We start from the raw sequence: 22,264 nt of genomic DNA on the forward strand, positions 1-22,264 counted from the left end.
TTTTGAGACAGAGTGTTCCTGGCTTTGGACTTACTGTGTAGCCCAGGCTGGCCTTGAACCCACAGTGATCCTCCTGCCTCGGCCTCCTGAGTGCTGGGATTATAGGCATGCACCACTACACCTGGGCTTGGTTTGTTTCCTTGAGGGTTTTTGTGGTACAGAGCATGGAACCCCAGCCCTGAAGCCAGGCCTCACGCTAAGGAGGTGCTCACCACAAAGCCACTACCATCTTAGGCGACGCTGGGAGCTGCAGAGAGGTTGAAGGGCTCGTTTCCTGGCACAGCACAACTGCACATGCGCGGCTCCTGCCCGGCCCGTCCTGCAGCTGGTGACCATGCTGGTCGTGCCGGACGCTGCTCCCCTGACCTCCCCACACTGTACTTCATCCCGCAGCTAATGCCGCTGCTGCAGCTCCAGCACCCCCACATCTCCGTGTATGAAGAGCTCTTCCAGATGTGGGACAGCGAGGTGGGTCAGGAGGGTGCACACCCTGACTGGGCCCTTCCCGGGCTGGCACCTTGCTGCGTGCGGGCTCGGGTGCAGGCTCCAGTGAGCCCAGCTGCACCTTACCGAGGACGGGACCGAGAGGAAGGTGGCAGGGACCCCACGCGTCCCAGCTAGTGTGTGGCCAGGCAGCAGCTAGGCCAGGTCATTGGGTGTGCCCCACACTGTGTGGGGGCCCCTCCCGGCTCAGCCATTTGCCAAAGTCTGAGAGAGTCTGGCTCTAGCAAGGTTTCGGCCCCAGGGAAGAGGCTGGCCCCAGGAGCTGCTGCCCTGCCTGGACATCCCAGGCCCCAAGCCCTCACTCCCAAAGCTCCCACACATCACCAGCCAGCTTCTTGTCCATCCTGGTGCCCCAAGAGACCTACGGGGCTGGAAGAATCACTCTCCTATCCTGGTGGGGCTGGGGCCCAGAGAGGGTGAGGAGCCGCCCAGAGCCACACAGCTGTGAACACCTGGGCTTTGCAGCACCCTAGGCCTCATGGTAGAGGCCTCATGACTTCTCGTCTGCACAAGGATCCAGAGCTTCCAGATGGGACTGACGTGGCGGGAGGGACACTGAGTGGGCACTGGGAAGTGGAGGGGACGTCTCCCAGCAGTGACCCCACCTGGTGCTGCTCCCTCGCCATCAGGTGGGCCCTGAGGAAGCCCTGGGGTGGGGCTCGCTGTGTACCTCCGCACACTTCCCAGTCTCCCTGGAGCTCTCAGCAAGGGCCCTCAACTGAAAGGACATTTCACCACAGAGGGAGCCCAGGGGTGGCCCTGCTGCATCTGCCGGGCCCTGGGCAGGGAGGCTCCGTAGAGGACGTGGGGCATAGCAGGTGGGGGAGGCGCGGCCACGCCAGCCCCGGGCAGCCAATGCAGATGGAGCCTGGGGCAGTGGGGGAGACAGCCCCCAGCATGCACTGCCCCATGGGCCTGCGGGTGGTGGCTGCGGAAGGGGCCCTGTTTGGTGACGCTGGCTAAGGGCCTTGGGGCCTGCAGGCCTCCTCCATGTTCCTCTGCCTGGTGATGGAGTACAACCCGGAAAGCTTCCAGGATGTCATTGAGGCGAAGAGGAAGGAGAAGGCTGTCATCGACTCTGAGGTGAGACCTGTGACCCGCTGCCCTGAAGCGGAGGAGGCCCGAGGGAGGGCAGGTGCCCCCGAGCCCGGCTTGCGTCCCCCAGGTGTGCAGCACACAGTGATGGCCACTCCTGTGGACTCCAGAGGTCCCTGGGCAGTCGCTGCAGCCCAGCAATCCTGAAGGTCACCAGGGTGGAGCAGGCAGCACGTGAGGGCACATGTCTGCGTGGATGTCGCAGCCCGGCCCCTCCATGCCCCGAGGCTGAGACGCTGTGTCCCCCCCAGGGCTGACCTGGCTGTGCCTGCCCCGGTGCCCACATTCGTTTCCGTTTGGGGCTGTTTGGACGCCGGCTGGGATAGTTTCTTTTGGCTTTAATTTGCACCTGCCGTTTGGCTTTCCTCTGTGCCTGTTCAGACGTTTTGCCCAGGTAAACATTCAGGTGTTTTTTTTTTTTTTTTTTTTTCTTATTGGTGCCTAGTTCCTTTTTTTATTTTTATTTTTTAGGCACTAGGAATTGAACCCAGGACCTTTGCACTCAGCTATATGCCTGGCTCTTTATAATTTTTTGAGATAGTGTCTCACCAAGTCACTCAGTTGCTGAGGCTGGGCTCAAACTTTCAGTCTTCCTGCCTCAGCCTCCCGGAACACTGGGATCACAGGTGTGCGCCTGGCTTCTAGGAGTTCCTTATGCATTCTGGACCTGAGTGTCAGGGTATCTGCCCATCCTTGGCCTGCCGAGTCACTTGCCTAATGACGTCTTGTGACGGGCAAAGGTCTTAGAGGTGGTGAAGTCCACATGATCAATGTCTTCCCTCCTCCCGGCCCAAGGCCCTGAGGCTCTGTGTGCTTTCTTCTGGAAGCTGCGTCATTTCGCTTCCCCCTTGGGTCAAGGACCTGCCCCATATGACTGCCCTCTGCTTTTCTCTGAGCACTGCTCTGAGGGGTGTGGGGCAGGCTCTGGCAGGAGCCCTGGAGGCAGCTCTAGGCATCAGCTGGGGGTGGAATCCCAGGAGACACAGATGTCCCGGGACCCCAGGGGCTCTGGCTGATGTGGCACCCAGCCTCTCTGACTCCTGAGTGGCCCAGAAACACTGGCATGGGGTCCAGGGATCCCAGGAACCTGCTGACCCCCGCCCCAGACACTAGAGCAATCTCATGTGTCACGCAGAGGGCTACCGGAAGGACCTCTCTTGGGCTCTTTCACTGGAAGGACAGAAAGGCTTCAGAGTCTCTGGTTCCCAGCAGGACCTCTACCTCGGGCTCCCACAGTGTGGGGCAATGTGGGCCACAGGCTGGCCACCGTCGGCACAGTGTGGGTTGGCGCCCCGAGCACCCGGCATCCCCAGCAAATCACTGCCTTGCTGGCCACTGTGAGGGGTCACCTGCCCACACTGGCATCCCTGCTTCTCCCCAGTGGCTGCAGACCATGCTGGTCCAGGTGCTGGACGCGTTAGAGTACCTGCACCACCTGGACATCCTGCACAGGTGACGTGGAGGGGCTCGCCAGCCCAGGCTGCAGGAAGTGCTGGACAGTGCAGGACAGGCGGATGTGCTGCCTGGGGGGAGGGGTGGGCGGGACCCAGGTGGGAAGGGGCTGGGAATCAGCTCCAATTCCAGACGTGCATCTTAATTAAAGGAAAAGAGAAAACCTACAGGGGCCCTGTGTACAAAGGGGACACTCGTGGTCCCACATGAACCTCATCAGTTATTACACAATGGTGGAATCAGGCCCCTGGTCAGCACGTGGCTGAGACCTCTCAGAGGGGTACACTAAGCTAATTGAAACTTGCAGTTCTCCTGCCTCAGCCTCCCTCAGTGCTGGGGTTACAGGCATGTGCTGCTGTGTGTGACTAGGAAACAGTGTTTACTGAGGGAGCTGAGAAAGGGCATTTTCGGAAAGAGAGGGGAGGGATGGGGAGGAAACCCAAGCGTGCCTGGCCCCCAAGAGGGATCCCCAAGGCTGCCGCCAGGTGCCACCTCTGGTTTGCAGGAACCTCAAGCCCTCAAACATCGCCCTCGTCAGGCGGAACCACTGCAAGCTGCAGGACCTGAGCTGCCAGGCACTGATGACCCACCGAGCCAAGTGGAATGTCCGTGCGGAGGAAGGTGGCCAGGGCCCCCAGGGCTGGGCGTGGGCACTGCAAGGGGTGGCCTTGAGCACTGCGGGTACTGACCCCTTCTGCCCAGAAGGTCAGAGAGACCCCTCACCTGGGCCGTAGCCGGGCCGCAGTGCCGCTGTGGGGGTTGGGTGCAAGGTCCAGCACCTGAGAGGAAGAGCCGCGAGGAATAGGGAACCTGCTGTGGTGCCCCTCATGCCATTCACCCTTGCTGGGGAAAAGAAATCTGCAGAAAGGAGACTGAAAAGGAGGACAGAGGGTCCATAGGATGTGGGCACTGGCTATGTGTGGTGCTGTACCAAGGCCTGAAATAGCCCAGGAGATGGTGGGGAGTGGGTATGGTGGATGAGCTCTCTTCCTTTGAAAAGAGGACAGGGAAATGGAAGCTGGCCTCAAGTCTGTGACAGCTGTCCCTAGTGGACAGAATAGCCACAGGCAGAATCCCAGAGCCCTTGAGTAACAGTGGCTGGTGGCACTCTGTGCTTGGGACAAAGAGGCTAGATGGGTAGGTGGGTAGAGGGGTGATAGGATAGATCTGTGGATGGGTCGGTAGATGGTAGGGTAGATATATGGATGGGTGAATGGCAGGATGGATGGATGGATAGATGGCAGAATATATGAATGGGTGCCTGGTAGGATGGGTAAATGCATGGGTATCTGCCCAAAGGAACTAGGCATGGATGGATGACAGGATATATGAATAGGTGGATTGTAAAATAGATGGATGGACAGTAGGGTGGATGGGTGGATGGCAGGATAGCAGAATGGGTAGATGGATGGATGGTAGAATACATGGATGAGTGGATGGTAGGATGGATGGACAGATGGATGAACAGATGGTAGGATATATGGATGGGTGGAGGGGTGGTGGGTGGTAGGGTGGATGGACAGGTGTGTATAAGTAGATGGGTGAATTGACTGAAGGTGGAGAAGGCATAGAACCTTGGAGAAAAGCTGTTTGGGAAATGGAGGTCTAGAGGGAAGAGCTCTCTGGGGCCGACAGAAGACTGACTGGCTGGCGTGAGGACCCTGCTCTGCTGCTCTTTCTCTGGGGTTCAGGTTTAGAAACTGGGGTAGCTGGAACTTTGCCCCAGGTTCCTGACATTTGGAAGGGGAGATGGTGAAGGAGGTGCAGATTCAAGCCTTCTCAGCATGTGCCCCTTCCTGCTCCCGTAGCCGCTGTGAGCACAGACACGCACACCTCGGCGGCCTGGTGGACACTGACCCGGATGGGCGTTCTCCCTGGCTGAGACCCAGGTGGAGGCCTGTCCCCTCTCCCCAGCTGGCATCTCAGGCTGCTTTCAGGGGCCACAAGAAGGGGACAGAGCCAGGCCAGCATGGTTTTTCTGAGCGGACCCCTCTGAATGGATCCCCCTTTCTTGCCAACAGACCCCTGTAAGAAGTCCTGGATGGCCCCCGAAGCCCTCAACTTCTCCTTCAGCAAGAAGTCGGACATCTGGTCCCTGGGCTGCATCATCCTCGACTTGGCCAGCTGCTCCTTCTTCACCGTGAGCAGCCTCCCGTCTACCTACCCTGCTCAGCTCCTGCTGGCCTCTAGTGAGGATATAGTGGCCGCAGGGTCACGCTCACCCCACCATGCACATGCCTCAGTCCTGGCCAGTGGCCCAGGACACCCCATCCAGGAGCCCTTGCTGGTGTTCAGGATGTGGGGGCTTGGGGCCTGGAGCCTGGGCCTGAACTCACCTGGTACGAGTCACATACCAACCCACAATTTTGAGGTGCCAGCTGTCCTGTACATCCTGGTGGGTGGCTCCCGTCTTGTCCCTACTGGCATCGTGCTCCAGGACACATCCTGGGCAGAGAGGAGGGGACAAGGGACCAGGCAGGCCCATGCGTGGCTGATGAGCAGAGCCCTGCTGCAGGGAAAGGTAGGAGCACCAGGCCAGTGCAATGATGCCAGAGAGCCAGGGCAGCCCCAGCCTCCTACTCCACACCTGGCACAAGCATCTGGCTGGGCCCCCGTGTCCACTCCCTCTCCCAGACCCCAGGCTGCACCTCTGAGAAGCACCCTGCCCTCCCTGCTCATGGGAGACTCGAGGGGAACGAGGGCCAAAGGAGGCCCCATGCCTGTGCCTGGCACTAGCTGACTTTGGGCACTGCCGCTTTCTGCTGAGTGGCCCATTGGCCCTGTTGCAAGCTGGATCCAGACAAGACAGGACAAGTTATCCTCTGCCCCCCAGCCTGACCTCTGTCTGTATCCACAGAGGAGCTCCAGGGTCTTGTGGCCTCTGGCTGGTCCCCTTGGGGTTTCCTTGGTCCTGGCACCTCCCCTGCCCTTGGCCAGGCCTAGCCTTTACTTTGTCACAGAGACACTCAAAGCTTGCTCTCTGCCCTCACAGGGAGTAGAAGCCATGCACCTGCGGAAGTCGCTCCGCCAGCAGCCAGGCGGCCTTCGGTCCGTGCTGGAGACCATGGCGGAGAGGGAGGTCCCCCTGGCGGACACCTTCTTGATCCTCCTGCCTGAGATGCTGCAGGTCAACCCCACAGAACGGATAACGATCAAGTGAGCTCAGGGGCACAGTTTGTAGTCTAACTATTGTCTTTCAGCATCTTTCCACCCTAGCACAGTCAGGGTGCTAGCCTTCCTGCACCACTGAGAACATCGGCCCGCACGCCATGGGCTGCCCCAGCTTGGCTGTCCACACGGCCCAGCATGGCCCAGCCCGGCAGCGAGCCTCTGCACAACAGGGCAAGCAAGCCACACCTCCACCAGGACGGGGTAGGGTGCGGCCCAAGTCCAGGAAAAGGTTTAAATCCTAATTTAGAATCAGATGAGAAAAGCATTGGTCTTTAAACCAACACGGTCATAAAATCTGATTGTTTCTGTTTTTATGGAGAAAGGGGTTGGGAAGGCAAAAGCGCCAGGGCCCAAGGGTAACCCTGCACCTCAGCAGAGGAGTCTTGCAGGCGGGCTTGCTGGGCATGGGTGTTGTGAGAGATACAGCCAGATTCCAGCTCAGGAGGCCTGGGACCGGCAGGGAAGCCACCTCGAGGGCTGCATCCTGCAGCCGACTGTCTCTGCTCCTCTGCTAGGGACGTGATCCGCATCACCTTTGGGAGAGGCTCGCTCAAGTCCTCGAGCAGCGCGCTGACCCTGCATGGGCCGGGGATACCCGAGGAGGTCGCCAGCATGCTGCTGGAAGGCAACATGGCCAGCATTCTAGGTGATGGTGGGGACAGAGAAACAGGCGTCTGCAGCTGTGGCCCATGTCCTCTTGCGTGGTTCTGGAGGGCTGTGCCTGCCCTTCCCAGTGGGCCTGCTCCTCGCCCCAGCCGTCCTCCACCAAAGCCCAGCACCACCGCTGTGCTCTGGCTGCTGCCCTGCCCCATGCCCTGCTTCCAGGCAGGGCCAGGCCCCTCCAGTTTCCCTCTATGCCTGCTGCACAACTCACCATGCAGCTCCAAGTCCCATGCCTGAGCCCGTGCTGTTGCTCCCGCACCTGGCTGTGACCTGTGCGCCTGCCATGCACAGGTGGCAGCAGCATGCACCGCACCGGTGCTCAGGGCGGGCTCCCAGAGACTTGGGCTGGAGTTGGGACAAGGCACCTGGCCTCAGTGGCTTCATCTGTAAGCTAGGGATAAAAGCGCCATCTTGGTGGACCCCAGGAGGTGCTGCACGCCCAGCAACCGGGCCGGTGTGGCACCTGGGACAGAGTGTGCTGGCCTGACCCCCCATGCCCTCCTGTTCCTTGCAGAAGTCATGCAGACGTTCTCCAGCCACCCTGAGGTGCAGCTCAGAGCCATGAAGAGGCTCATGTCCATGCCTGAGGACCAGCTCGGTAGGGGCCTCGCAGGCCTGGTTATGTTCCTGGGAGGGCCTGGTGCCTCTGCCACCTGCTGGGATGGTGGGCAGCATGGGGTTCTCCCTGCTGCCACTCCTGCGGGCAGAGAAGTGGGGGTCCAATGTAAGATGTTCGTCCCAGCATCCCTATGATGGGCATTCTAGCTGTTTTTCATCTAGTCTTAGAAATGGTGCCCTGTGGGATACACTGGAGGATGTTCACGTAGGGCCTGAGTGCTTGTGGAGGGTGAGGCCCAGGCTCCAGGGCTGAGGTTACAGGCCGCCCTGCGTGGACACACCAGCACACTCCCAAGTCCTGGGAACACCTTTCCTACCTTCCTCATGAATGTGATCTCTGCAGTGGTTTGTTGTTTTGTTTTTTTTTTGAGATCGGGTCTCCCTGTATAGTTCAGGCTGGCCTTGAACTTCTGGTGATCCTCCTACCTCAGCCTCCGAGGGCTGGGATTACAGGCATGCACCACCATGCCCAGCTGGCAGCCGTTTTTTCATCTGAGAAGTGCAGCTTGTGAGAGGAAGGACCTTACTCCTGGGGCTGCTGGGAGCACATGCCTGGGCATAGCCTGGCCTGGGGTCGGCACCTCTGCTCCCAGCACTCAGGAGGCCAGGGGAAGATCACCAGAGCCCATGAATTTAAGACAAGCCTAAGCAACACAGTGAGAGCCTCTCTTGAACAAAAAATATGGCAACTCTTGGGCTGGGAGTGTAGGTCAGTGGTGAGTGCTGGCCTGCCATGCATGAGACCCTGAGTTCTGTCTCCAGCACCGCTAGGAAGAGAAAGATGCCCCAGCAGCCTGGGTCACTCAGAAGACAGGGACTGGTTCCTGCCATTCTGTTCACCCCCAGTTCCTGTGCCCCTGGAACCTCTGGGTCGGGGCTCCCCCACACGTCCCCGTGCGCCCTGCCTTCCAGGGCTGCCGTGGCCCAGCGAGCTGGTGGCAGTGGTGATTGCTGTCATGAAGCAGCAGGAGAGGATCCTCGAGGTGCAGCTGTGCGCCTGCACCCTGCTACTGCACATCCTGAGCAAAGGTGGGCGTGCCCAGGGACCCTGTGGCATCTGTCCCTCCCAAGATACCCCTGACTCCAGCCCAGGGCCATGCCCTATGAGCCTGGAGTCTGGAGACGTGGGTTCCCCTGGCCTGCCGTGGCTGGAGGCAGGACAGGGTCCTTTCAGCTGACCCCGGGCAGGTGGGCTGCTTCCCCAGGCAGGGCCTCTCACTGCCCAGTCAGGGGGCACTGAGCTCTTGGCCAAGGAGAGGCCCTTACCGCTCTGGGTTGTGGAGAGATGGCTTAACTGACTTCGATTTTCACACCTCAACTACTTAGTTGCCTTTCCAGCTTTATTTATTTATTTTTTTTTTTTTTTGCCTTTCCAGCTTTAATACTGAGGGTTCAATTTCCACACACCGTTTAGATTTTGTTTTGCTTTTTTTGTGATGCAAGGAACCCTAGCCCTCGTGCATGCTAGGCAAGCGCTGTGCCAGAGAGCTGCAGCCTGACCCTCAGTTGTGTTCAGTGTTCACTCTGGCCCATTATCCCCCAGCTGCAGGCTCCTGACACTAGTGTGGGCCTGTGATATCACTGGGCGGCCATAAGCACAGGCACAGCCCTGGCCCTTGGTCTTCCACTGCCCACCCAGTGGCTGGGGCCGAAGTGGACCTGGGTTTCCTAACACCAGGTGGAGATGCTGCCCCAGCCAGGGGATAGGGACCCAGCCCTGGCCTGAACCTAGCCTCTTCTCTGGCCGAGCAGCGCTGGTGCGGAACATGGACACCAAGGTGTCCTGGGACAACTCCTTCAGCTCTGTGCTGCTCAGTGCCATGCGGAGCCACCCTGACTCAACGCGGCTCATCGTCAAGGCCTACAACCTGCTCACCATGGTCTCTGGCCACGGTGGGTGCCAGCCCTGCCCGCTCTCCTGCCCATGTTCCAGGGAGCCAGGCACACAGGCCCTGCCGTGGAGGCTGTGCCTAGGGTGGTCCCACTGCATGGTCCCAAGCACATCTGGCCCCCGCGTCTCCACCAGATGTGTACGGGCACAGGCCTCACACTGACATCCACCCCACATCCCCATTTTTCCACCCCTGCTGGGCTCTGAGCTGCAGGCAAGCTGGGGCCGGGGTGAACAAGGGATCACCAAGAGCTCCCCTGGGTCAGTAACGCACTTCACACTCCTCCCAGCCCACTTCGTGCTCAGGGGCCCCAGCCAGAGCACCCCGGCCAGCAGTGGGGTCAGGGCAGGGCTGGCCCAGCACACTCTGTCCACCCTACCCCCTGATGTTGCCCTTTGTGGAGTCCAGTCTGGGAGAGGCATCAACTAAAACAGCCAAGCCAGATGCTGGGTCACCCCCACCCCCTCGAAAGGACACAGTGTCTTTCAGGGAGGGCCCGGCCCCTGACTGGGAAGCCACAGCAGCTGACCTGCCTGGTAATGGGGTGGACAGCGGCCCTGGAAATGGACAGTCCCCCAGGGCCAGTCCTGCCCTCATCTTTGATTCCACATGGACATGAGCATGGCCCAGGACAGACACCCAGGAACGTGGGTCAGAGGGGACCACGATGCCCAAAGCCAACAGCAGGCGAGGTGGCCCCCAGGAAGGCTTCTGGAGGGCTCTGTCCCTTGCCACCCACAGAGTCGGCTTCCGAGCTGCTGCAGAAGGCCGGGCTGTGTGAGCTCATCTTGCAGCACCTGACCATCTTCCTTCAGGACCGGGACATCTGCCTCAGCGGCCTGGGCCTGCTCTGGGCCCTCCTGGTGGACGGTGAGTCCTTCCTCCATGGTCCTACTGCCACAGCACTGGGACCCCTGTGGGGATGACACGGTCCTGAGGGTTCCTCAGAGGCTAATGGGGCAGTAAAAGGAGACAAGGGCAAAAAGTCAGGACGTGAACAGCCCTGGCCCCAGGGGTCACCTGGTGAGCTGGGTGCCTCATCCTGACTTCTGATCCACTCAGGGTGCTGCCCACTACCAGCCCCATCTTGCCACGCCAGTGGGCAGGGTAAGAGGGCTCCAGGGTGTGGCAAGCTGGGAAACCCCAGCCTCTTGTGCTGGCCATCCCTTGCCTCCAGGCTCAGGGCCGTAGGAAGCCCCCACCTTCCATTCTCCAGGAATATAGCTCGCACCCAAACTCTGTGTCTCGTCTTTGTTTTGGATCCAGCCATCATCATGAAAAAAGACACCTTGGAGAAGTTCCCAGCCCTGATTATCCAGGTTTTAGCCGCACATCCCGAGGATGTGGACATGGCCGAAGCCGGCTGCGCGGTACTCTGGCTGCTGTCCTTGCTGGGTGCGCAGCCTGGGGCCTGGGGCGTGGAGGGCGGCCCTGCACACACCCGAGGGTGACGAAGCCCTGACCCCACAGGCTGCATCCGGGAGGAGCAGTTGGAAGAGGTGGTGGTACTGCTCCTGCGAAGCATCCGGCTGGGCCAGGGCAGGGTCCGGCTGGTGAATAATGCCTACCGGGGCCTGGCCAGCCTTGCAAAGGCCTCTGGTGAGCTGGTGCTGGCATGGGCTGCTACCTGCAGGTCTGTGTCAGGACGGGGTGGCTGAGGGCCTAAGGGACAGGTCCAGCCCAGGAAGCAGGGTCACAGGATCAAGGGAGCAGGCCCAAGGGCAGCCCGGGTAGAAGCTACCCACGTGACATTCAAGGCACCTCGCCTTCGGGAGCCTGTTTCCCCTGGAGGAAAGTGGTATAGATGCTACACTCCCCTTGCGAGCAGAAGTCACAGCAGGAGCACCTCAAAGGCCAAGGCCCGACCTCATACGACAGGCTCACGAAGCCTGTACCCCAGCACCCGAGCCGAGCGCCCCCGCAGCAGTCAGGGCCTGTGCACCAGGTGGTGGGTGCAGGGCAGCACTCGGGGAAACAGGCAGCAGAAACCCCCTTTCCTAACAATCCACATGGAGCGGGAAGAGCCAGACCTCGGTTCCTGCTCTTCACCCACCTGCCCCCAGCACTCTGAATTCTCATCACCCCGTCTCCCAGTGATGCTGGCGCTCAGGTACCGGCCTGGGGCCATCTGCCAAGGCTCCCATCTCCCCCCAGAGCTGGCAGCCTTCCGTGTGGCAGTGGTGGAGGAGGGCAGCAGCGGCCTCAGCCTGCTGCAGGAGACCTACCATCTCTACAGTGATGACCCCGAGGTGGTGGAGAACCTGTGCATGCTGCTGGCCCACCTCGCCTCCTACAGTGAGGGCCCTGCACGGCACCCTTCCCTGTGGGCAGGTGGGAAGGAGCCACACAGTGTGTGTGTGGGGGGGACCTCTGCTCAGCCAGCACCCACCACACCCAGTGCTGCTCACTGAGGCTGACGGGCTGGCCCCAGAGTCCCAGGGCGCACCATCCCAGTCTTTGAGGCCCTGTGGCCACAGGCTCTGCGGGTCAGGGCCTCTCTGCTCCTCACCCCCGCAGAGGAGATCCTGCCGGAGCTGGAGTACAGTGGCATTAGGGCCCTGGCCCAGGACATCGAGGACCGCTTCCCCTCCAGCCTGGTGAGTAGGCCAGGCACCTTTGCCACGGATGGGGTATCACCCAGAGCTGAGCCCTCCCCTCTGGGGCCTTAAGGAATGTCCTGTTAGTCCAGCCCTACGACTGGGCCAAAGTCAAAGCTACAGGGGTGCAGTCATCAGACCTCGCTGGTATGTGGCCAGTGGGGTACATGAGCCTGGGGGCTGTCACGGACAAGTGACCTGCACCTCTCTCCTCCAGGAGGTGGTTTCTTACGCAAGAAAAGTGCTCCTGAGCCTGGAGACAGTTGCATGCCCCAGCCCTGGGGACGGGGAGCTGCCTGGTGTAGCCTGTGACCTCTCTGGGGACCTTCCTGCCCTACCCTGAGATGCCATCCCGTCCCGTCCCGTCCCGTCCCATCCCAGGGTAGGCATGGGCAGAAGGCTCACCTGCTGCCCTCAGTGACAGTAAAGAGGACCAAGGTGGCTGCAGTGTGTCCAAGTGCCAGCTGGTGCGAGTGTGACTGCCCATGGTGGCACTCGGTGCCCTCTGCACAGGCCTGGCCAGCAGGGCCCTGGACAGTCCTGAGCACAAGAAGAAGCCACACCTCCACAGTGCTAAGTTTATTTGTGTGCTGAGGATTGGACCCAGGGCCTTTTGCACCCTGGGTAGGCCACTGTTTATCAGCAATGGCCTGGGGGTTTCCACACAGCAGGCGGGTGGCTCCGCTTGGGCTTTATTCACCATCCGTGTGATGGTCACCCCAGCCCATCCTGGGACCTGGGCCCCGCTAGCACTTGGCAGGCTGGCCTGCTACAGCCCATGGCCTTTCCAGACCAGGAGAGGCATTGGCGATACAGCCTGAGTCTGCGTCTGCGTGGTAGGTACGTCTCCGCTGGGTGCCAGCCTGTGGCGAGGAGACCCCACCCCCATGAAGTCCCTCTCCAGGGCCCCACAGCCACAGGAAGGTCCCCAGTTAGGCAGCTGCTATGCCAGCTGCCTACGCATCAGTGGCTGCTGTGGGCACCTGGTCTGGGTCCCTCCGGTTTGGCACAGCCTGTCCCCTTACTCTGGATGAGAGGGCAGATTGGTTTCAGAGGAAGTCACTCGAGCACCAGGCAGACCTGTCCACAGCCCATCAGAGCTGCAGTGGCAGCCAGGTGTCCTGCTTCCCTCTGTCAGCAGCCCAGACCTCGGGCCTGTGCACCCCGCTGTGCCTCGGATACACACCTCGCTGCTTCTCCTGCATACCCATGCCCTGGCCAACGAGGGCCAGGCACCAGGCCTGCACCATGGCCTTGAAAGTGGCTTGCCAGACTTGCTGCTTTCGGGAGACACAACTGGTCCCACGATCTGGTCCCATGCTGGAAGGGTCGAGGTGCCACCACAGGCCGAAGGGCGGGAGCTAGGCGTCCTCACTGCGGCGGTCCTGGGCGCTGGCCGGGGGGCGCCTGTCCCGGGCCATGCTCTCCCAGTCCCTCTTCACCATGATGTAGAGCCTCATTGCTGCCTGAGCATCCTGGATCTGAACGACACGCAACCGTGCTGTAGTGGGGAGCACGCATGGCCACAGGCCACACAGAGGCCTCCAGGCCAGGTTTCCCTGCACTCCTGGAACCTGGCTGTGCCCATTTACAGGGAAGGCGGGAAGCCAAGGGGAGGATGGAGGCTGGCTTTGCTAGGTTCATCAGATGAGCCTCACAAGTGTCGCTGCGGGCTGGGGTCTAGCACGGGGGCACGAGAGTGGAGGGGCGAGAGCTCCAAGAACCGCAGGCCACATGCGGGTCCCCTGGTGGGGAGGGGGCTGGGCAGCACTCATCTGCCAAGGGTTTGTGCACCGGGGTCTGGTCCCAGTGTGGTAGTGCTGAGGGGTGGGACTTGTGTCCCCAGAGCCTGTCACGGCTTGTAAAAATGAGCTTTTACAGAGCAACAGTGCCTCCCTCTCCTGCCTTCCCACATGCCCACATGACTCAGATCTTCTCCACTTCGGTGCCACTTGCTGTGAGGCCTTCACAGGACCCCATGCCAGCACCATGCTGGTGAACTCCAGGGAGCTAAATAAACTTTCCTTTGTGAATTACCCAGTCTCAGGTCCTTGGTTATAACAGAAAATGGACTGCCACAGCCTCCAAATAGACTGGTGAACTTTTCTCCAGATAAATACGAGATGGTTTTTTGATATTGTGCTTTTAAGATTTAACACTTCTTAAGCTTGCTATGCTGATTTTTTTTTTAACTAACAGCTAGCAGGCACCTCCCCTGTGTCTGCCCTAAGCGACACAGGCCTGGATTTCAGGGTCAGGGACAAGGCAATCCCAAGGACGGTTACCCACGGACACTTACCGAACAATGCTCTGCCTTCTGGACTCTGATACCCAGGATTTTCTCGGAGAGCAGCTTCAGAGATGGCCTTCCACTCTGCAAAGGGGGGAGACGGCACACGGCATGCTGGAACGGGTATCTCTGGGCAGGAGAGTTTGGCTACTGAGCCCCACCCATATGGCCTGCAGTCACACCCTGGCCTGGTCAGGGAAGGGGTCAGGCTGGGGTGCAGGTCAGTGGTAGTGCATGTTCCTAGCAAGTGCAAGGCTCAGTGCCCCGCGCTGGAAGAGAAAGGAGCCCACACCTTGTCCTCTGTCCTGGGCCACTGCTGGTGTCCAGGGGGCAGGGCCAACTGCGGAGCTTGGCGAGCAGAAAGCCTGCCCACCCCACACTTATTCCCAGGGTTGGCCATGAATAGAACTCTGCTTTTGCTTTTTGCTTTTTACGGGTGCTGGGGAAGGAGCCTGGGGGTCATGCATGCAGGCCAGTGCTCTACACTGGGCTGCACCCCAACCCTACTTGTAGGCTCTTTTTGAAGGTTAAAAAGACAAACAAAACAAAAATGCTTTTAAGGCCAGGGATATAGCTCAGCGGCATAGCGCCTGCCTGGCAAGCACAAGGTCCTGAGTTCAATTCCTGGTACCAAACTATAAAATACATAAAAATGCTTTTTCTTTCTTCCTTTCTTTCTTTCCTTCCTTCCTTCCTTTTCTTCCTTCCTTCCTTCCTCCCTCCCTCCCTCCCTTCCTTTCTCTTGCGTGCTTGCTTTCATCTTTTTGAGACAGGGTGCTTGCTTGCTTGCTTGCTTGCTTTCGTCTTTTTGAGACAGGGTCTCACTATGCAGTTCAGGCTGGCCTTGAGCTCACTTTGTAGCCCAGGCTGGTCTTGAACTCCCAACAATCCTCCTGCCTCAGCCTCCTGAGTGCTGAGATTGCAGGCATGTGCCAAGCCTGGCTCTAAAAATGCTTTCAAGTCAGGTGTGAGAGACCAGAATGAACAACCTGACCCAAGTCACACGGCTTATGTACCTTTACTTGCTGCTTGAAAGGTTTGTATTTCTGTGTGTCCCGGATCTTCTTTCTGGGATGATCAAGAAACAGCACCTAGAGGAAGATAACAACCATTTCCATTTTATGGCAGTAGAACCCCCTTTTGCAAATAACATCTTACAAAGGATCCCAGTATACAACCCCAGCCAGAACAAGGACAGGTGTGAACATACAAAGGCCACCACCAGCCTGACTTATGGTGCTGCCTGAGTCAGAATGGCATTAATAAAATCTTGAAATTGAGGAAGCAGAAAAATGGTCAGTCAGCACCTGTGTGAGTTGCTTCTGCACACAGGGAAGTCAGAAATCCTGGCCCACTCATCCAGAGGCACATGGCCTGCACAGGCACCACGGCGGGGGAAACAGCCCTGGGGATTGCCTGTGAAGATGACTCCATGCATGCGAGGACAAGTGGCTTCTGTTAGTTTTTAGTACTTAAACATTATTTTATTTTTACTATATTTTATCTTTTTGGGGGTGCTGGAGGCCAGGCCATGAAGGGGACCCAGCCTGGCACAGCTGCCCAGGAACCCTGTAACCATCCAGGCCCCAGGAGGGCTGGCAGCAGGCAGTGGGCAGAGGCAGCAGCTGGTTCTGCCAACTGGGGATCGTGAAGCCCCAGGCAGGGGACTAGGCAGTTGGTCACTTGGGAATGCAGAGGCTCAGCTCTGCTGCCTGCACAGCAGCTCAGACCTCTAGTTGTTTTACATCATGAGGTGAACCCTGTGCATGTGGGACACTGAGATGGCCACAGGGGGGCTGGGAATTTAGCTCAGCGGCACAGTGTCTGCCTGGCAAGCGCAAGGTCGTGAGTTCAATTCCCAGTACTGGAAACCACTCCCCACCAAAAAAAAAAACCCAAAAAAACCAAAAAAATAAACGGGCTGGGAATTTAGCTCAGCGGCACAGTGCCGGCCTGGCAAGCGCAAGGTCTTGAGTTTGATTCCCGATACCGGAGAAAAACCAAAAAAAAAAAAGAGAGATGGCCGCAAAGCCAGGCTGCTGCAGGGCATCAGCCACTGTACCGAGGCGGCCCAAGGAAGAGCAGAGGGACAGCTCTGCCCCAGCGGACTGGACAGCCACATTCCTGCTGCTGCCTCTCACAAACCATGCAGGCATTTGTCTGAGAACCCGCAGAGACCTATGCCCTGCACCCAGCACCAGGCTTCCAGCATCAGAGCAACACCCAGCAGAAACCAGACCGGTCAGGGCAGAGCATGAGGGCTCTGCCAGTGTAAGCCAGTCTCCCGTGTGCAGCCAGGTGGCAGGCTGTCCTCAGGGCGACACAGGCATCCCTCGAGAGGTCCCAGGGAGCGCCTTGGCCAGCCCCCTCCATCTGCTCTGGCACCGGAGCCCCAGTGCCTGGTGTGGTCCCCAGAACACAGCAGGAGCTATGGGGCGCGAACGCGGGGATGAAGAGCCCTGGGAAGATGCCTCTGGAGGCGGCACAGGCACACAGCGCACCTTCAAGTCGTTGTGCAGCGCGTGCCCCACCAGGATCCTGCCCTTCAGCATCGCCGCCACTTCGCTCCGCACAACTTCGAGCTCCTCTCCTGGAAGTCAGCAGAGACGTGGCTGGTCACAGTCCATACACCGCTGCCATTCCGAGGGAGGCCCATGGCAGGCTGGAGGCTGGCCACCACCCAGCAGCGCCCGGGGTGCCCCCATGTGTGCCTTGGGTCCCCGCCCATGATGGGGACATGCACAGCCCTGTCACGGCACACAGGGTCTCTGAGGGCTCTGACTCAATCTAATGATGAAGAATTGGGGCTTGAACTTTGTAATTTTCCAAGTCAAAATAAAAACCGGCCCTTCTAGGGCACAGTGACACACACCTGTAATCCCAGCACTCAGGAGGCTGAGGCAGGAGGATCACTGAAAGTTCAAGGCCAGCCTGGGCTGTACAGTGAGTCCAAGAGCAGTCTAAACTACACAGTAAGGCCTTGTCTCAAAAAGACCAAAGACCCCTCTGCAAAAAAGTCAACCAGCCCTCACCCCTGGGCAGCAGGGGGCATACAGCCCCAGAACCTGGCTCCAAGCATCATCACAGACATCCTTTTGGGACAGCCCTGCCCCACTTCACCCCTGGAAGGAAGGGTTCCAGAGCCATGCTCGCGCCTGTGACTCCACCCAACCCTGGGCTGAGCTGAGGGCACCGGCCTCCCCCACAGAAGGGAGAGCAAGTCCCCGGTTCTGAGGGTCGGCAGGGCCACCAGGTGGGCCACGGACACACAGCAGATGGGCAGTATGTGGAGAGAAGCGGAGGGACACAGGAGAGACCGAGTGTCTTGTGTCCCTGAAGGTCACCAGGACCTTTCCAGGGCCAGGCCTCGGAGCATCTGACGCCCCTCCCTGCACAGCACTGGGGGACTCAGCCTCTTCCTATGAGGGCGGGACCACTTCCTGTCACCTACTGTAGACAACTCCCTAGGCAGCTCACCCTTTAACAAGCTTCCTGATCCTCAGCGCCACAGCCACAAGGACCTGCTGGCACCTAAGCCAGACCAGGCCTCTCACTGCTCATGAGCTCTAGGGCCTCCCAAGACCATGGTCTGTCCAACGGCCTTCGTCCTCGTCCCCGGCACAGGTGACATAAAGGTGGAGTGGACTAGGGTAAGAAGTGCCAGGACCCTCGGGGCGCTGGGTGTCCAAACAGAAAGGAGCAGGGGAAAAACAGAGAACCCAGCCATGACCCCCGGGCCGGCGCCCACACACTGTGACACCGTACCCCGCTTGAGGTGCTCAGGCCGCACCCCACTGACTGCCGTCCTGTAGTCCGTCACGGGCTCCGTCGGCTTGACGAACTTGTCGTACACGCACTTCCCATACTGGTTCACGAGGGACACGCGGGCGGCGATGCTCTCCTCCCCGCTGGGGCCCACGCCCACCATCTCGCAGTCCAAGGCCAAGGCTTTCGTCAGGCTGGGGGACCAAAGGCTCTGGATAATAAACACCATGATGCCAAGCCAGAATCCCGGGGCCTGTGGGCGGAGCCCTGTGTGTCCCTTCGCAGTGCCACTCCATGCACCTGGAAGGGCACCTGTGTCCCCTGCCCTGGGAAGAGGCTGCTCCCAGCCCCGGGCTGACCCCACGTACCCGTTGAAGGCCTGCTCCTTCTCCAGGGTGATGCCGCTCTCGTTCTGCCCGAGCTGCCTCCTTGCTATCCTGGCTGCTTCGGGTCCAATGGCAGCCTCAATGTCGGCTGGGTCCACATCATCAAACCAGATGTCCTCCCTGAAAGCGAAGACAAGAGAAGCTGGCCACCAGAGGTCCAGATCCCTGCCAAAGCCAGGGCTCTGCCATGCTGGTGGCCTTGCAGGTGACGTGAGTCAGCCCACCCCTCCTGGAAACACCTGGCCCAGGTGTTTAGATCACCTTGGCGCTTTCCTTTCCTTGGCGCTTGTTGCTTACATCACCTTGGCGCTTTCCTTTCATTTCTTTTCTTTTTAATTAGCAAACATACTTGTCATGCAAGATTTGGGAACCAGAGAAACAAAGCATAGAAAGCAAGAACAGGCAGCCCGCCGCAAGGTAGGATGACGGCTGGCACCACCTAAGTGTACTCAGACATAGCAAGTTCACTATCCAATGATCAGGGCACTCAGAGGGCACAAGGGCCACAAAGCGGACAGATGCCAGGACCCGGTGCACTCCAGCCCTCCTCTTCACGGTCTGTCCTGAGGCTCCTCTGACCCCGCAGTGGGACCCTCCTCTCCACGTCCTCTGTCCCCTCTCCCTCATGCAGCTACTGAAGCGTCTGTCTCCCACCTCAAGACAGAGGGGCCTTGCAGACTGCTCTGTCCTGACAGCCCGTCTGCTGCCACGCTGGGAGGCACCGGACCCTGTGCCCTCAGCCTTCTGCAACCGCTCCAAATGCCCAGGTGACATGAAGCATGTCTGACACACAAGCATGCCCCCTCCAGTTGACCATTCAGAGATGGCCACCAGCTCCTGGCCTTGCCCTCGCGAATGACTATCGCAGTGCTTACTGCAGCAGTCACCAGGCACTGGGCTGCACATACCAACCACTCAGTCTCCCCAGACTCCTCAGACGGCCACACTGAGGCACGGTAGAAGTCAGGAACCTGCCCTAGGCTACGCCACTGGCCAGAAGCAGGAGCAGGTTTCCCACTCGGTGCTCTCCAGCGCCAGCACTCACTCATGCCAGGGGTTTTGGCCAGCGCCTTACGAAGTGCCCAGCTGTGCCGAGGCGGTGATAAGCAGCCTGTTTTCACTGCAGCTGATTTTAAAGTTACTTCCCTCACAGCTCTGCCCTTGCCATGCCTACTCTACAGAAAAAGTGAGACCAAGTAAAGGAAGAAGCAGACAGTGTCTGGGCAGGGGAGACTGATGACGGGAGACGGGGGCACGCAGTCACGTGGCCTGCGCTCTGTGGTAAGGACGATGGAGGCCGGGTGTGGCACTTGGGGCTGTCCTGGGCTGCAGCAGTGGTGGCTCGGGGGCTGTGTCAGTCCCCAAGAGGCTCGTGAGAGTTGGCCAATACTCACTCAGTGGGCGGGGCTGGGGCGGAGGCCACAGCTGCCTTCTCGGCCTTCCGCTTCTTGTGCTTGATGTCCCCTGGTTTGGAAGAAATGTCACCATTTGTCCTTTTTTTGGCTCCTTTCTTATACTCTGTTCCGGTGGCCTTTGTGGGAGGTACCGCCACCTTCTTGCCCCTCTTAGATAGAGAAGGAGAAGAGCTCCCAGCAGTCTCCTGGTCTTTTTCTCTTCGTGTCTCATCTTTCTTTGATTTTTCCAAGATCTCTTTTTTGTTCTGCTGGATAATTTTGGGCTGCTTTTTGGGATCCATCTGAGAGACAAGAGGCCTTTCCGGGACCTGTGATTTCTCTTTCTTTTTGGGATCCGTCTGAGAGACAAGAGGCCTTTCCGGGACTTGTGATTTTTGTTTCAGCACCTAGTGGAGTCCAAAATAAAACACAAGCCACCTTTTAACTTGGAAATGACATGGAACAGATTGAAAAGACTCACGTGTGTGTACATGTACAGGCACACGCGTGTCCACAACATCTACGTGTACTTCCTGTCAACACCCTTGATATGAGTTTCCAAATGGTTTGAAAAGGCCCCTTTTTACTCTCACCTGTAGGTCACTACCAGTGAGATGCTTTTTCTTTGCTTATCTTATTGGACCACATAATTTTACATCGGTACCTTTGTTCCCGTAAAACTCAAACTCATATGCTACACCTTAGGTGTTTGTTGAGTGACTAAGCAACACACAGCATGTCACCAAGGGCCCAGGGCAGGGATGAGAAAACTGAGCCTAAGAGTTGACTTTAAAGTTACTTCCCTCACAGCCCAGATCTACACTATGGAGCACAGGGACCACTTCCTGCATGCCACCTCTGGGTTTGCTATTACTCAGGATTCCAGGAAGGAGGTGGGGTGTGTTCAGCCAAAAGAAAAGGTACTGTCACGCTGGAGGCTCTGATGAGCTTTGAGGTCTCATAACTCTGATCTCATCTCAGCCGTGGCTCTGAGGTCTCAGAATCCAACTTCCTCCTCCCTGTGCTCAAATCCCTAGTAAAGACCTTGGTAGGTGACAACCAGCTGAGACACGAAGTGAATTTCCACTTACCTGTTCCCGTAACTGCAAAAGATCGCGAAGAATTACTTCCTTAGAGGAATCAGAGAAAACCCAAACTCCTCCCTCCCACTAATTTAACTTTGCCCTACTTTCTTAGGAGGAAGAGCATGAGCTGGCGCTTAGGACAGTGGGGCTGCCCACGGGGGTCTGCCTGGTCCTGCGTCAAGACAGCTGAGTCACTAGGGTCACCCGCGTTAGGCAGGCAGAGTATCAGGCTCAGGAAGTTCTCTACTCTGTCCCTCTTGCTCACTGTGGCTCCATGATATGTACTCCAGAAACTTCTCTGAAGGTCCACAGCAGCAAAGAGCACAAACTCAGGTCAGAACATGTGAGTCTGCATCCCAGTTCTGCCACTTACTCGCTGTGTGACCTTAAGCCAAGTTCCCTAGGTTCCCCCTCTCTGTGCCTCAATTTCCTCAGCTCGGGCACAGGGACTGTAACAGCAGCTACCCTGCAGGATGCCAGGAGCGTGTGAGTGAAGCAGGGCGCGACCTCCGCAGGTTCAGCTAGTCACCAGGTCAAGAAAGGCAGGAGGCACAACACGGAGTTAAGGGCCTGGACTCCGGGGTCACAGCGCCTGGGTTTAAGTCCCAGTTCCCAGCAGCAATCCTGGATGATTTATCAGCCTGCCTGGGCCTGCCTCCGCACCTGTAGGAAGACCATAACGTCTCTCGCGGGGACGTTCCGGGGATTACACAGGGGCACACACACTGCATCGCCCCTAACGCAGGGCGTCCGCGCACCGGAAGAGCTCGGCCCCCGGGACGACGGTCATCAGGCCCTAGCTCTCACAGGCCTGAACCGCAGGAGTGCTCTCCACCCCGTCCTGCGACCCGCTTCCTGGCGAGCCGCCTCCTCCCCGAATAGGCCGCTTGTCCCGCGAGCGGCTCCCGGCCCCGCTCGGGCTGGAAGCCGCTGCACGGGTGCTTCCGGGGCCACCGCGTCCTTCCTTCCGCGTGTCCCGCAGAGACCCGACCACAGCCCGGGACGAGCGCGCCCGCCGCCGGGCCCTCTCCGGCCTCACCTCCTGCAGCGCCTTCCAGTTTTGAGAGAAGTCTTCCGGGGCCTTCGGAGGTCCCCCCGCGACGCCTTTGGGGGCGCTTCCCGGCGTCTTGCTTCCTCCTTGCGCTTTTTTCTTCCAGAATCTCTTCCTGCTTTTCTTCCCAGTGAGCTTCCCGACAGGCCCCGGCTGGGCCACTGGGATGCTCGGGACGCGCTCGGAGGTCTTCGCCTTCATCCTGTCGGTGCTGCAAGGTCCCCACGCGGGACCTGGGCCTCGGAAGCGGCCCGGAAGACGACCCGACAGCGACCCCGGAAGCGTCCCCGCACGCGAGCGG

General features: G+C 59.0%; 2 protein-coding genes across 8 annotated transcripts in view; one reads left to right on the forward strand and one right to left on the reverse strand.

Moving 5' to 3' along the window:
* Nucleotides 1–12,436, forward strand: part of Stkld1 (serine/threonine kinase-like domain containing 1) — a gene marked incomplete at its 5' end in the record, with an annotated part of 18,761 nt that extends 6,325 nt beyond the window's left edge. For 2 of the 4 annotated variants that reach the window (XM_005408434.2, XM_005408435.2), the window contains 16 exon segments: nt 394–468; nt 1,486–1,587; nt 2,981–3,051; nt 3,557–3,672; nt 5,073–5,191; nt 6,044–6,207; nt 6,738–6,868; nt 7,400–7,483; nt 8,416–8,532; nt 9,256–9,396; nt 10,137–10,265; nt 10,662–10,790; nt 10,866–10,994; nt 11,550–11,726; nt 11,913–11,992; nt 12,210–12,436. In XM_005408434.2, the coding sequence (XP_005408491.1) occupies nt 394–468; nt 1,486–1,587; nt 2,981–3,051; nt 3,557–3,672; nt 5,073–5,191; nt 6,044–6,207; nt 6,738–6,868; nt 7,400–7,483; nt 8,416–8,532; nt 9,256–9,396; nt 10,137–10,265; nt 10,662–10,790; nt 10,866–10,994; nt 11,550–11,726; nt 11,913–11,992; nt 12,210–12,335 (1,890 nt within the window). In that variant the 3' untranslated portion in view covers nt 12,336–12,436. 4 annotated transcript variants of the gene reach the window in all.
* A 120-nt stretch (nt 12,437–12,556) lies between these two features.
* Rexo4 (REX4 homolog, 3'-5' exonuclease) lies at nt 12,557–22,264 on the reverse strand. 4 transcript variants are annotated; one of them, XM_005408444.2, is made up of 9 exons: nt 21,952–22,043; nt 21,286–21,575; nt 19,828–20,234; nt 18,416–18,553; nt 18,048–18,241; nt 16,784–16,872; nt 15,299–15,373; nt 14,292–14,366; nt 12,557–13,473 (listed from the first exon to the last, which is right to left on the reverse strand). In XM_005408444.2, exons 3-9 carry the CDS (start codon nt 20,127–20,129, stop codon nt 13,354–13,356), a joined length of 993 nt encoding a protein of 330 aa, XP_005408501.1. In that variant the 5' UTR covers nt 20,130–20,234; nt 21,286–21,575; nt 21,952–22,043; the 3' UTR covers nt 12,557–13,353. The 4 variants fall into 4 exon arrangements, with proteins under 4 accessions (XP_005408501.1, XP_005408497.1, XP_005408500.1 ...); XM_005408440.2 differs by lacking the exon at nt 21,286–21,575 and having other exon boundaries at nt 21,952–22,264; XM_005408443.2 differs by lacking the exons at nt 21,286–21,575; nt 21,952–22,043 and adding an exon at nt 21,576–21,866.

The sequence above is a fragment of the Chinchilla lanigera genome, unplaced genomic scaffold (genome assembly GCF_000276665.1).
Source record: "Chinchilla lanigera isolate Chin_1 unplaced genomic scaffold, ChiLan1.0 scaffold00112, whole genome shotgun sequence".
Classification (NCBI taxonomy): domain Eukaryota; kingdom Metazoa; phylum Chordata; class Mammalia; order Rodentia; family Chinchillidae; genus Chinchilla; species Chinchilla lanigera.